The sequence below is a fragment of the Chenopodium quinoa genome, unplaced genomic scaffold, assembly GCF_001683475.1.
Source record: "Chenopodium quinoa cultivar QQ74 unplaced genomic scaffold, ASM168347v1, whole genome shotgun sequence".
Lineage (NCBI taxonomy): Eukaryota > Viridiplantae > Streptophyta > Magnoliopsida > Caryophyllales > Amaranthaceae > Chenopodium > Chenopodium quinoa.
Genome location: NW_018744239.1, coordinates 8,046,137 through 8,061,420, shown reverse-complemented (window position 1 = coordinate 8,061,420; position 15,284 = coordinate 8,046,137). Strand labels below are relative to the sequence as shown.

The 15,284-nt window shown below is 32.5% G+C and overlaps 1 protein-coding gene across 3 annotated transcripts; it reads left to right on the top strand.

Annotated features, from left to right (window-relative positions):
- Positions 1-1,728: 1,728 nt before the first annotated feature.
- Positions 1,729-13,991, top strand: LOC110694447 (2-methoxy-6-polyprenyl-1,4-benzoquinol methylase, mitochondrial-like). 3 transcript variants are annotated; one of them, XM_021871618.1, is made up of 9 exons: positions 1,729-2,043; positions 2,936-3,062; positions 3,411-3,472; positions 6,717-6,866; positions 7,554-7,698; positions 8,697-8,768; positions 9,643-9,751; positions 13,243-13,344; positions 13,528-13,991. In XM_021871618.1, the coding sequence occupies exons 1-8, from the start codon at positions 1,950-1,952 to the stop codon at positions 13,342-13,344; spliced, it is 861 nt and encodes a 286-aa protein (XP_021727310.1). In that variant the 5' UTR covers positions 1,729-1,949; the 3' UTR covers positions 13,528-13,991. The 3 variants fall into 3 exon arrangements, with proteins under 3 accessions (XP_021727310.1, XP_021727309.1, XP_021727308.1); XM_021871617.1 differs by having other exon boundaries at positions 13,446-13,991; XM_021871616.1 differs by having other exon boundaries at positions 1,730-2,043; positions 13,449-13,991.
- The last annotated feature ends 1,293 nt before the right edge of the window (positions 13,992-15,284 follow it).

The window sequence follows — 15,284 nt, the reverse complement described above, 5'->3', positions numbered from 1 at the left end:
GCCGTCTTTTTCCCCACTAATTGGGAGTGCCACATGTCAGCTAAGGAGAGGATCATTTTGAACCTCTCCTAAGGTGACATGTGTCACCCTCTCATTGGGCCACGTGGCCTGGGTATTTTTACCCAAAACAAAATCCAATTTTTTGATTTTTTTTTTGTGGTGTTATAATAAAAGTTTGAAAATTTGTGGTGTTATAATCAAACTAGATTAGACCCGTGCGATGCACAAATTACAAAAATTATTGAAATGAAATAGCTTATTTCTATAATTTATTTTCCTGTATATACTTATAAATTAGATCATAAAAGATATCTAGCTATCATCATAAATTACATGAGTAACAAAATATAAAAATGAAAGCCAGTCTGATCTAATCAAACCATATGTATACCAATTAATATACTACATATCTAAGAGTTCAAAAGTCAAAATAAAAATACTTGTAATTTAAAGATCCTAATATAAATAAATAGAAGCACCTTGGAAATACAAAACAATGCTAACATTTACTTCATAGCATCCCCTTAAAAAAAAATAAAAAAATTAATAATAACATTAAAACCTTAAAAATAAACTTCTTCGTTACATAAAAAGTTTAAGCTCGATATAAATTTATTTATTCCAACCAAAAAAAAAATATTTATTTATTTATCTATCGACAAAGTCAAAAGATTGAAATGAAAATGATTAAAAATAAAAAAAATAACCAATTCCTCAAAAAAATAAATAAATAAATAAATAAATAAATATATGCACACACACACACATAAATGCATTTGGTTGGAAATTTCTTTATAAGAAAGCGACACATATACAATTTGGGAGAGAGGATGATGTCAGCAGTTTTCTATTTCAGTAATAGTTAGGCCCTATTCTTTTGAGCTGTTCCGCTTTGCTTTGCCCTGCTCTGCTCTGCCAAAAAATATTAATTAATATTAAATAAACATAATAATAATAATTAATATTTATAGATAATAATAATTAATATTTAATAATAATAATAATTAATATTTTATAATCATAATAATAAATATATAATATTAATTGATAATAATAACTAATATTTAATGATTATAATTAATATTTTATATTATTTAACACATTTTCTAATATTATAATAATAATAATAACAACAACAACAACAATACTAATAATAATAATAATAATAATAATAATAATAATAATAAAATAATACGATAATAATAATAATAATGTTAATGATAATGATAATGATAATGATAATAATAATAGTAATAGTAATAGTAATGATATTTATAATATAATAATATTATTAATATTATCATTATTATTTTTATTATTAATATTTTTAATAATATTATTAGTATTATTACTATAATTATTATCGCATTATTATTATTATTATTGTTATTATTATTATTATTATTACTACTATTAGTATTATAATAATAATAATTATTATTATTTTAATTATTGCATTATTATATATTATTATTATTTGATTTATTTACTCTTTTTATAACATTAAAAAATGTGTTAAATAATATAAAATATTAATTATTATTATTATTATCAATTAATATTATAAATTAATTATTATTATTATAAATATTAATTATTATTATTATTATTTAAATATTAGTTTTTATTATTAAATATTAATAATAATAATTATTATTTTTATTAAATATTAATTGTTATTTTGAGTAATTATTATTTTTAAGTAAAACAATGTAGGGGAAGGCAGGCAGGATAAAACAGATTTCAGCAGAGTAGAGCAAAGTAGAGCGGCTCAAAACAACGGGACATAGTGTTATATTCTAATTTTTCCTTTTTTTTTTATTCATTATGTCTCTTACCTTCAAAAATGGTCTAAAAATCCACAATTTACTAAGCAATGTTATTTTTTCCAACGACTCCGTATCAAAGTATTCACTCTGCGTCAATAGAACATCCACATCACACCAACAATGGCGTTGCGAGCTTTTACGAGAGCTTCGCGCTCTAAGCTTTTGCCTCTTCTGTCTTCCGTTTCTCGTCTGCATTCCCACGCCACTAGTTTCGGTAAATAATCACCTTTTTCAATTGAATGCTTGTGTGAATAATCATCGTTTTTTGCTGATTAAATTTGGTTATTTTGCTGTTTTTGATTAATTTTCGTTCTGATCTCAATTTCTTGCTAATTAAATTTAATAGGTTTAAGGGGAAGTTAATTGAATTCTAGTGATCCTGATTTGAAATTCGTAGATTATGCTGCACTTAGTGACCAAATTTTACTCGTATGCCGTCCGTTGGTTAAGTTGTAATCGCCTCGTTTCGTTTTGACCTTACCGTACCACACATTGAATAATGCTACAAATTTAATGTTCCTTCCATTTGGAATTAATAGCCGCGTTGATAGTGTAGTTTGAACTAGCAATGTGAGTACCAAATTTGTATGAAATGACTATTTTGAATATTTGTGTAGTGTTACCAGTATATTCATATCTAGTGGGATTGTCATTTGAATTTTTTGGTTTAAAAAGAGTTGATGGGTGTATGTAATCTGATTTAGTTTTCTTCTTTAATTGCTGTTTGGTTTGACATCTGAGGATTCTTGAATATGAGGCAAGTATGAATACGCAAAAGGATTTAGTATGTGGTATGTCAAACATCATGAAACCAAAATAGCGGTTTTTATCCCATACAGTGTTTCATAATGAATCCCATTTATGTATATCACAATTTTAATAGCGTTGGAGAGTTATTAAATGGCACATTTTCAATTGGGTAGGAACCAACCGGCTTTCTAGTGTGATACCTTTTTCTGGGTTTCTGCAAATTTGGTTGAATGGCTGTCTACAGTGAGATCCTAATGCAATGGATTAATTGTTGGTTTTTATTTATTTATTTATTTTTTTACTTTGTACTGCTTACAACCACGCAATGAATCCACAATCTTTTTAATTTCTTTCAGGTTTTATGGAAGTGCGTGAAGAGGAGAAAAGTCAGATGGTTGGAAATGTCTTTTCAAATGTTGCTTCAAGTTATGATTTGATGAATGACTTAATGAGTGGTGGTCTGCACAGATTATGGAAAGATAGGTTTGTTTCTGATTGTAGTGGACTAGTCACTGAAGTTGCGTATCATTTACAGTGTGATTTAATTAGGGCATTTAGGGGAAGAGACATCGAGGGCCCCATTTTGTAACTGGTTTGTATGTGGAATGACGGGAGTTTGGAGGGAAGGGACATGGAGGGATCCAATCAAACTTTTCTAATGTTGGAATGTTTGGAAGGAAATTGGAAGCCTAACTTTTCCCCCTCCTTTTCTGCCTCTTTACCCTCACCTCCCCTTCCCTCTATGATTTCTGATCAAACTCATTATCAGCTGTTAATCTGTCATGGTTTTCTCTTCAATCGCAATCACACTGTTGTATCTTATGCTGTCAGATTGGTAGAAGAACTGAATCCATTCCCTGGAATGAAGCATCTGGATGTGGCTGGTGGAACAGGTCAGTTCTCATGCTCTGACTTGAGCTATTATTGTATGTATTGGATTCAGTACAGGTGTAGTAAAAGGCATGAGAGAAAGTATGATGATAACTGTAAAGCATGATCAACTTTAGGAGAAGAATTCTCCAAGCCCATGATTTGTGCAATTAGGAACTTGTGTAACTATTATCTTGAACTACTGACATCCTTACTGGTTTGATAATCTCAGTGCTTCCCTACTGGCATATTCTAAAATTATAAAGTTAGACAGTTAAACATTTGGTTTTCATGTAGTGATAATAGGAAATATCGTTTTGTGCATTTCTTGTCACTTAAAAGCACCAACTTGAACTTTAAGTTGTTTTCTTTTTAGTTTAGTTTAATTTCAACTATAATTTTATATATTGATGAAAGTTTATTCATAATAGTCAGTGGTGGACATTTAACCTGGAGGGATGGACTGTGGATGTCCCATAATTTGGCATAAACTTTACAACAAAAAAAAAAAAAAAAAAAAAAAAAAAACCTTTACTTGAAATACATAAATAGTTTAATACTTTTACAAACCAAAAATCCAAGATACTTGCACTACAAGAAAATATAGCAAATTTAGGTGCTTTTGGAAAGGTTGTTGAGAATATGGGGTTTTGAAAAAAAATTTAGACAATGTAGCAAATTTAGATTCTTTTCCTGTGACAATTTTTTTATGGTTTAGGGGAATGGCATGATATCTTGGAATTTAAGATTTAACGGTGTTATGTTTGTCGTAAGGCAGAGGAAAGCTTGGGGTTTGGTGGATGTACTCAAAATATAATGCTTTGGTAGAAGGGGTTTAGGGGGAAGTTTCCTCTTGAGGAGTGGTCATTCTAGTATAACTTCAATAAAAGCAAGTAATTTTGTGTTAGATGAGATTATAAGGATGGATGACTCACAATTGCCCAATGGAAAGTCGTTTCACAAGTTTCTTAGTTACTTACCCCTCAAGTGAGGTTCAAGATAGAGTTGGTAAAAGTATCCACTTTTGGGATTTTGAGTAGACGTTTGGATAGGATAACAACTTCTTTGTGCCTTATACCCACGTCTACTATTTATCCACTCTACATGCATGTTTTGGCTAAATTGCAGTTTGGTGTGGTACTTACACTTTAGGATCCCCCTTTCCCCCAAAATGATTAAGAGTTCTAGGGGCTCACCTCAATATGTGACAGTTTGGATATTCAATTATAAATTGAGGAGAATTTAGAGTGTTAATGGGAGATAATTCAAGGAATTTTGTTGCAAATCATTCCTTTTTTGTCTTAATTGCCCCAAATATCTTGCCCTCCCCTTAGAAAATTTATCTAGAAAGTGAAGGTTCTTTCTAAGGTGAGATTTTTGTGCGAACTTTAGCTTTGGGAAGTATCAATAGGTATGATTTGCTCCAAAAGAGGAGATTAAAACTTGCTTGTTTTACCAAGCTACTAGCGAGTCATGTTCTCATGATTTCCTTCAATGTGATATTGTTAGTTAGTTCCTTCAAATATGAAGGACTAAAGGACTGGTTTTGGATTCACTTTGTAGGGGTTTGGTAGGAGGATGGAGAACTTGCTTTGCTGAAATGTAGATGGCTATCCTTTGAGGCTTTGTGAGGTGTTTGGGTTAAGTAGAAATGACACATGTTCAACGGCAATGGTGTCGCGTTTGATATACCGTGGGATAAAGTCACTTTGGTGGTTTCTTTGTGGACTACCAGCTCCCCATATTATTCTATGGGATAAATAAAAGGCATTTGGCTAATTTGTAGATGTGTTTATCCATTATTCACTCTGTCCCACAAAAAAACTCTCCATTTCTCTCTTATTGCTTGTCCCACATAAGACTTTCCATTCTCCTTTGACTTGGGTCTAAATAATATTTTAATGTTTTCCTTTTTCCTCCTCTTATATCTTCTTTCTACTCCCTTAAAGAATTATGGGTCCTACTTTCTGGTACCTCACTTGAAAAACAATAAAGAATACCTGCTATTTAGTTTTGTATATACTCATACTTCACAAACCCCAACACCAATACTTTTCCAAAACTGTGTGTCCAAGTAACATGAGAAGTTTTGGGTGAGACAAAGGGTATTTTGCAGCCTTGCAGGATAACTTGTCTTAATTATGTACATCCTTGCATTACAAAAAAGTCTTATAAAAATGCATATGAATAGTTATTAAAGTGAAGCCTTATGTTTTTGTGTTTGACTAAACTTATTTTATAAACTCATCCAAAAGTTTTAATCATAAGTTAGATCTTTAGTTTAATGTGGTCTAGTCTTTCATCATGTAATACTAAAATGATTTTATTTAGGGGTTTTCGATCTGGGTACCCTTAGTTTGCGGTAGTTGATAAACCTCCAAGTCAAGTGATGAGGTACCCGGAAGTTTAACATTAACTAAAGAACTTAGCACATTGTTTCATGATTCCAAGAAACAAAGACTAATCCCAATCCATTTGTTATTTCCAAAATTGAATAAACTCTTTTTGCTACCCACTATGTACAATTATAACTGCTTCTAAAATTTCATTATTTATTATTGATATTATCCTAGCGCTATTTTGAAATTGTTGTTTGCAATTTGCTCCATTTAATTCAACCCTGTCCATTCTTTAATGCACTTGTCTAGTTGCTTACAACTCTAGAGAACTTGGGAGACAGAGGTGTAGGGGGAAAAAGTTTGCAAGTGAGTATTACAATAAAAATAGTAATATTGTCCATATGTTCTCGGATGTTTATGCCCTGGGCTTAGTTGCTTACACGTTGTGAGACGGGGCTACTTTCTTTGGCACTGTGAGGTATAAAGGGCTTTTGGATTATGTTGTTTTCAATTGTGGCTGGATCATTGGATATGTGGCGTGTAATGAATGCAATCATAATTTAAATTAGAAATAATTTTGTTTCGTGCTGGGTTTTTTTTTTTTTTAATTTTTTTTTTAAAATAAAATTCCATATCTTTTTCTTTAGCTTGAGGTCTCATCTTTATAAATGCACACTTTACTAATCAGATAAGGTGTGTAGAGCCTATAAATTATAGTCTTGCATGAAAACTCTTCCTCTTTATCTCTACCTATTTTGTACATATATTTATAAAAAGGAAAAATGAACCATTAAAACAAGAGGGAAGTCAGATAGGCATCTAAATTGTTGTTTTGAAGATTTGTAATGTGGGGCCATAAATTGGATTTAGTTTTGTAGTGAAATGTGTTGTAAGCTATATGTAATAGTTGCCTTTTCTTGTTTGGCAGGTGATGTTGCTTTCAGGGTTTTGGATTCAATTAAGCGCAAAGCATTGCTAAATGCATCTAAAGATTATCTACTTGAAGAAACTAAAATCTATGTTTGTGACATCAACCCAAAGATGTTAGATGTTGGTAAAAAGAGGGCTTTGGAAAGAGGTAAAATTATGGACTTCGTAAAAATAGTTTCCACCTGTTTCTTCTCATTTTGTATTATACATGATTTTCTACTTAAAACTACGAAAACTGAAAAGTTGTGCAATTTATTTATTTTTCATTTAGGATGTCTAATCTGTTTCCACCCTCAATTGATGAAGCTTATAAGGGAAGTGGGCTTGCTCTGAGTTCAAGAGTACCTGGACAGTTGTTTTCTAAGCTGCACTTTGCTTAGAGTTCATGTGCTTGGGCACTACTGCCAAATTTAACTATGTTGAAAACTATTAGTGAAACTGTCATTAGACATACGCATACCTAGTGAGTGAGCCTTGTGTCAGTCATGGCTTGTTTATTTGCAAAGCTCCTTAATAAGAGTTATTTCTTATTTTTACTATTATTTAATGTATCATTCTTTTTATATAGTTGTGCCTGCAATGGTTATGTCTCAACTTTTATCAATAAATTTATTGTTTAAGACTAGATCCTTATGTAAATAAATCAACATATGCAAGCTGTAGGCAAGCTCAAACCCAAACTCTTTAGCTTGTCTGCTATTCCACTTTACCCTATTCTTTGGCTATCTTGTTTCTTCCTTTTTTACTTGCTAAATCTCCTCTTTGCTCCTTCCTTTCTTATGTCAAGCGTATCTAACTTTTTGCGCTTACTGTTGTGATGTTTTCAACGGTATAGGTCTTGGAGGAGATACGTCTTTAATATGGGTGGAGGGTGATGCTGAAGCTTTGAAGTTTGAAGATAATTCAATGGATGGCTACACTATTGCATTTGGGATCAGGAATGTTACGCACATAGAAAAAGCTCTTGCAGAAGCCTACAGGTTAGTGATTAACTGCTCAAAGATAAGAGCCTTTGAATGTTAGTACATTTTCTAGATTAGGAAAATCCTGTAATAGCGCATTGATTTATTGAAGATATTGACTGGATGTACAATGTATATATGGTTGTGCACTTCCTTTTAAAGGGCCATGAGCAAGAATTTTATGTCTTATGTGGCTTTTATAGCCTTCTTGAGACTTGAGTAAATTCTTAGCCTGGTAAACTAGCGATAAGTGTCCTTGTTTATTTTCAGATTATAGCCTCAATATCAACTGACACAAAGTAGTGTGAAGACTGTGAACCACTGAATGGAATGCTTTGATTTGCAACTTGTTGGCTGGTCTTGCTAGTGCATACTAACATGCATTAAGCACAAGTTGCATCTGTAAGAGGCTGGATTGTTCAGAAATTCTATGTTTGTGAACTTATGATGTTAGTCAATAGTTTATTTTGAAACTTACTGTCACTACAAAAATGTAATTTTTAAGGATTTAGAGGTTATTTTCTGGAACAATTACATTTTGACTTCTATCATTTAATGAAGCTCTGTAAATCAACGTAAATTATTAAATCTACACTCAAAATAGCCCTTTTAAATAGCTTCAATAACAGAGGAGCTAATAGAATATTTTTTGGGTGCCACTGCAAAGTATGGTTTTTAGTTTATGAAATTGTAGATGTTTTCTTCTACTAACATTTTCCTCCAAACTTTACATTGGATACTTGTGTAGTTGTATGATTGGGTAGTCGTGGCATTAAGAACACCTTAGAGTTGTTAGCATAAGCAGCAATGTAATATGAGGTTTGCTGCATGGCTCATGCGGAGGCTCTCCTTTAGGAAACTTGGCATGTCTTGATTAGACCTTTTGCATTGTGCATATTTAGGCCCCCTCCCCCTATTTTTTTTTTCCTTTTCTGGCAAACTTGTCATCATGACATGTCCATTTATGAATATTACTCATATTGTTGCTAAGTTAGTTTTTCTATGTTTTATATCAGGGTACTCAGACGTGGAGGGCGGTTTCTTTGTCTTGAATTAAGCCATGTTGAAACTCCTATTTTCAAGCAATTGTGAGCATATTATGACCTTTTGCCATGTTCTTTCACTCGTATTCTGTTTCATTACTGCCACTTCTGGATGTAATGCTTATCACTGCACTCTTCTTCATGCATAAGGAGCTTTAGCTTCTTGATTGTGATCTAAGGCAACTGGCTTATTGCATAACAATTAGTGCAAAGTGCACCATATTGTTAAATGCCTTGGTTTTAGGGAGGCTTTTTGCATGCCTTTGACAAGACAGAAATCAAAATTACTATTTACACGCTGGCCTCTTAGTTAAGCAATGGTGCAAACTGGTAGAGTTAAAACTAATATGGTTCAAAGGAGAAGACCAGGGATGGCTGTTTCGCCAGATTGTGTGTGCTGTGTTGTGCCAATAGTGAGTCTTGCTCACATGATTTCCTTCATTGTGAGATGCAAGCAATGTCTGTAAGAGGCTGTTTTCTGTGCATGGGGAGTCCTAGGTTTTCCTCATACTGTTTATGAGCTGCGGCAGGTTCATTTTGTGTGCATTGGAAGGGTAAAGGAGATGTGGCGTCATGCTTTATGGTGATTATGTGGTGTCCGGCATTAGAATGGATAGTGCAACTTTTTTCAGGACAATTTAATTAGTGATGTTCTGTGGGATAGAATTACTTATTTAGCATCATTATGGGCTATAAGGAGGTTGGGGTTTTTAACAGGTAGGCTTAGGCTATGTTTAGCTCATCTTATATTTGCTTCTTTAATCTAATCTGAACTTATATTTTTCTGATTTGAACTGATGTGAATTTATTTTTTCTGATCTGAATTGATTTGAACTTATTAAAAAAATACATGTAGTTGGTCTAGCATTTACAATGTCCCACTGTGATTGGTATAATCTTTTGTCGCATTTTTGTGCAGGTATGATTACTATTCATTTTCTATCATTCCTGCCGTGGGAGAGTTGGTTGCTGGAGATAGAGAGTCTTACCAATATTTGGTTGAAAGTATCCGTCGCTTCCCTTCACAGGTGATAGCAACTTGCCATCCTTTCTTTTTTTAGCTGTTCAAATACTAAGAAAGAGTAATGAAATGCTTTGCAAGCCTTCTTTATTTATGATTATTTATGCATCATTGGTGGTGTAGTCATGCAAAAAAACTTCCTTTCTATCACAAAGGGCAATGATGTAGATAGGTTTCAATCTTTAGTCTTGGACACCACCCCAAGACTGTAACCTACTAAATTTGCATCCACAAGATGAAATAATAGTTTTCTAGCTAGAACAAGAAAGGGAGAAGCATGATCGTAGGTATGAAATATTCAAAGTAAAAAGAATAGGAAAATATACATGACATCAAACTTGATGTGTGTTAAAAAGCTTTAAACCATAAGACTAGAATTAGTGAGAGAGTTTTCATTGAGGAGTTGTCATTAGTTTTTGTTTTAAGGGAATCTGTACATTTATAGGATTTAACTAGGTTAAACCCCGTGCAATGCACTGATATTAAATAATTATAATGACAATATAATTATTTACAAGAATATAAATATAATGAACTGATTCACCAGGTATTAAAATGCATGAAATATATTAAAACGATAAAAACATACGGTATGAGATAAAATATTTAAATACTTGTATGTAATAGTTATTATGTGCAAGTTGATAATTTAAGAAGTTTTGTATAAAGGAAAAATTATAATTTAGATACAAACTTTATTTTTGTATAACAATGATTTTTTTTTAAAGAAAGTTTTTTTTGGAGGGAAAATTTTTAATATTGTTTTGCCAAGTGTCCTCCTAGATTCGCTTTTAGTATTATATAATAGTTTTGTTATTTACAAAAAAGATGGGTGGAAATACTCCTCACTTGGCAATAAAGCAGTGAAAGTTTAAAAATGTTGGTGTAATGTTATGTGAAATGTGTCTATATGTAAACCTATTATCATGTATGGATTCTGTATACATTTTGTATTACAACTAGTAATATATAGTTAGTGGACGCTGGACAGTGCTAATGTGCATACTCCTTTAGATCATAAGGTATTCACATTCTTTCACCAATCTAAAGATTCTTTTTATAAGGCTTTTTTCATGTTTGTTGAACACTTTCGCCATTGTAAGGCTATATCATTAAGGCTAAACTAATGCTTATATACAAGAAGCTGGAAAGTAACCATCTTTCCATGTACTACCTCCTTTCATGAAATACTTTCTACTTTTCATTTAAGGTTGTTTCATAAAGTTCTTCCCTTGACTCTTTCCTCTTTTTTTTTTTTTTTTTTTTTTTTTCAAGAAGATAATGTTATTTTACCGTAAATTGCCCTACTTTTGGGACCATTTATCTTATTTACTCTATCTCTCTCCTCATAAAGTAATCACATGTACTAGTATACATTATGTTATTTATTATTCTCGGTATGTGTATCAATAGTAACTAGGAAGAACTTCATGAACACAGGAACTACATAATAAGTCCAAATAGCCAAACAATAAGGAAATAAAATGTGTGAGTTGCAAGTACCTTTTGTCATAGACATGAATGTTTTATGCTCTTTCTCATGAAGCTAAGTGATTCTACGCTAGAATTTAGCAAATCAAGAAACCATGTCCATGTATCTTTATTTTTTAACCTCAAATATAGCTCAAGCAATAAGATAAACCAAACATATTTTAGGGATTACTCCCCTTAAAGGACACCCGGTATGTAACATTGTACAAAGCCATCTTTACAAAGCTTTCAAACAAGTATACATCCTCTGGAAAAAGGGTGGAGGCTTGTCAATCCCATCTACAACTACAAATGCAATAGATCCTGGATTATACTTCTTGATTGCAGCTGCATAATCCTGTACCCTTTCATAATGAGATGCATTACCATGTATTTTTTGTAATGCTATCATCTTAGTGGTAGTTAGCCTTATTGTACCTTATCTCTGCCCCAAATCTTGCATAACATTAAGGTTTTCTGTTTGAAACTCACACACATGCTCTAATCTCATGCTCTTTAATAAGAAAGTATCCTCCAACTTCAACCTTCCAGCGTGTACTTTAAATACATACTTACTGAGGTTATGTGTATTTCACCCTCTTCTCCTTCTTCCAAGGGCAATCACACCTTTTTTCTTATAATATGCTCTCACTCTATGGTTGATATGCAAATATAGTATTTATAACCTTTTTCAATCAAGTGTGCTGAAATGCAACATTTGTAGGGAATTTCAACCCGTTAACAAAACCTTATTTCAATCTAGTGTGTTGAAATGCAAAATAAGGTTGAAAACGAGGTAACCATCATGCTCCTCATCTGATCATCGTATACCTCCAAACTACCCTCCTCACTAGAATTTTCATTCAACTTCTTATCAGGCAAGTGTACTGTGCACTTCATCAATGTCCAAATCATAACTCAAATATTCTACCTCCCATCTATGCTCCTAGTGACTTTTCCAGTCTTGCCAAGACCAACATTACTTGTAAAAAAAAGCGTCATCTTCAGCATCCTTATTTTTAACCTCAAATATAGCAGAAAACTTTGTAGGGAATCAGCTTTTGATTTTTCTTTTCCTGGTATAACATCTATGGATATATATTAATTTTAGAAAGGACACTTCCTTTGAAATTCTGAATTTCAATACATTCCTCATTTGACTTTTAACACTATTTATCTACAAGTTTATAACCACATTTTATTCACTAATATGTGAAAATAAATGTTATTATGATATATCTCTGCATATAATTTTTTTTCTAATATAATAAATATTAGTAATTCATTTTCATGAGACGTGACTTAGTTTTATGCTGGCCACCACAGACCTACTGCAAGTCTGCAACTCTCCTCCTTTATCCGGGCTTGAGACCGGCAGTGAATGCCACAAAGTGACACTCACCGACTATGAATACCACAAAGTGGCGCTCACAAACGATTTATGCTAGCTGACACCAAATCATTTTGGGACTAAGGCTTTGTTGTTGTTGTTGTTGTTGTTGTATAATTAATATTAGTAATGAACTAATGATCAAGTTTTGCGTAGACAAATATGAAAGTAAAAAATGATGCATGTATCGAGAAACAAAGTATTATGTATGCAAATGAATTTTGAGTGCTTTACTTATCCTTTGTATAGGGTTTTGTCACATGAATGCATCACTAGAGCTTTGCCTAGGATTTTTATTATCTAAGCTAAGCTATATACTTGATCTTTGTAAAATCATGAGTTTTATTTATTTTTATAAATTTAATTTTAGTAGCATTGAGCCATCTCATTGCAGGTTCTTTACAATTTGCATCATTCACTTTTTCCAAAAAAAATAAAAATAAATATGAATCAACACTAACAAATAAATGTTGCTATGCTACACATTAGCTGACATAAGTGGCGGGCAAATTATATTGAATTTTTTGTTTTGTAAAGTGATCTAACCATGCACTTATGCAGCTATCAGTCCTAGTTTTTTTCAAACTGTAATTACTCTACTTTTGCATTGCTAAGTCTTCTTTGTATGCTTTTTTCAGGACAAATTTGCATCAATGATAGCAGAAGCAGGATTTCAGAAAGTAGAATATGAAAATCTTATTGGAGGAGTGGTTGCCGTCCATTCAGGAATGAAAATTTAGGTAATATCTATTTCTAGTCTGATTATCGAGTCTCTCAGCTAAAAGAAATCAAAGAAATTTTTAGTTGCTTGCAATAATTATAATACTCCTTATTGTCTCAGCAGCCATAATCACTTGAATTTTGAGGCCGAAGTTGAGAATTTTATTTCATTCACCCTGATATGCTACTTGGTAACAACACAGTTAGGTAACTTTGATGTCATTTGCCGAGAATCCAAAAACTCAAGATTACAGCAAATGCTATAGCTATACTTGAAGGCTATGACCATACTTCAAAAGATACATTCAAACATGTTAGGTTGAAATAGAATCAAGATAAGAGAAAACTTACAAGGGAGCTCTGTAGAGAATCAAGATCAAAATAGATCAGCTTAATGTTGCAGTTGCTCTACTTTAGTCAGTTTTTATCAATCTTTGTTTTGCATTTTTCATATATGTTCTGAAAATAAATTCACAGTAATTGGTTGCTATGTTACTCAAATTCATGGTTAATAAGTCTGTGTAATCTTTTACTGAAACATAGCAAATCACCGCATACTCTACTACTTTTTGCCATGTATTTGTAATATTAGTCCCATTAGGATTTTTATTTTTGTAAGAAAGGAAGTTGGTTCATGTTCATTTTATGCAAATGAATGGGTGATTTATTTTAATTGTTGATAGTACTAGGAAATTGTGTGCCTTGTGTCATTCTTACTTTAACTGAAGAAGCATTGTACAAAGAAGAAAAACTGAAAGATGGGCCACTAGGAAAAAACTAGCTAATTGACGATGTACTAAATAAACAAAATATGACATGTGGAAGTGTCATGAATGATGGTTTTGATGAAAAAATGTCATTTGGGCGGCGAACTTTATTTTAATACTACAGCCCACAGTTATGGAAAAGGATGTATGTATGACGCAATTTCTTTTTTTATTCTTGCTGTTGGAAAAAGGATAATATATACTTCGTATATAGAAAACAAATTTATATCTCCTAATATTTAACTAATTTCCTTATCTAGTGTAATGCAATTAGAGCTGTCAATTCGGGTAAATAGGTCGGGTTTGGGTCGGGTAAGTGTGGTTCGGGTCAACTCGGGTCGGGTCATTTCGGGTTAATGTCGTAACCTATACGGGTCGGGTTCGGGTTGGGTCATGCTTGAGTCGGGTAACATCGGGTCATACATCTTATCGGGTTTGGGTCGGATTTAGGTCGGGTTAATTACAGGTCGGGTTACATTCGGGTCGGGTGAATAATAGGTCGGGTTTAATTCGGGTTTTCACGGGTTAGAGTCATTTTTGGGTTCGAGTCGGGTTCGGTTTAAGTCAATAATTTGCGGGTTATAATCAGGTCGGGTCATTCTCGGGTTTGATTCGGGTTGGTTTAAGTCAATAATTTGCGGGTTATAATCAGGTCGAGTCATTTCCAAGTCGGGTCATTCTCGGGTTCAAGTCGGCTTCGGTTCAAGTCAATTATTTGTGGGTTACAGTTAGGTCGGGTCATTTACAAGCGGGTCATGTTCGGGTTCAAGTCGGGTTTGATTCAAGTCAAAAAATTGCAGGTTATAATCAGGTCGGATCATTTCCAAGTCAGGTCATGTTCGGGTTCGGGTCTCAAATATTGGGTTAATCTGGGTAACGGGTTGATTTCAGGTCGGGTCATATCAGGTTCGGGTACATTTTTTGGGTCGGTTTGTTAACAATTCATGTAATGACATTCACGTTTAATCATTATCAATTACTTCATTTATTGTAAGAGAAATAATTTCAGATAAGTTTAAATTCGAGGTAATAAGTTCTAATAAGTTTAGATAAGATCTACATAATAAGTTCATATTAATTCCAATAAGATAGGTTTAGTTTAGATTTTTAGAAGATAAGTTCAAACCCTATTCTAATCTATTCACATTGATTCCACTCATTTTAGGGATAACAATTTCAGTTAAGTTCATATT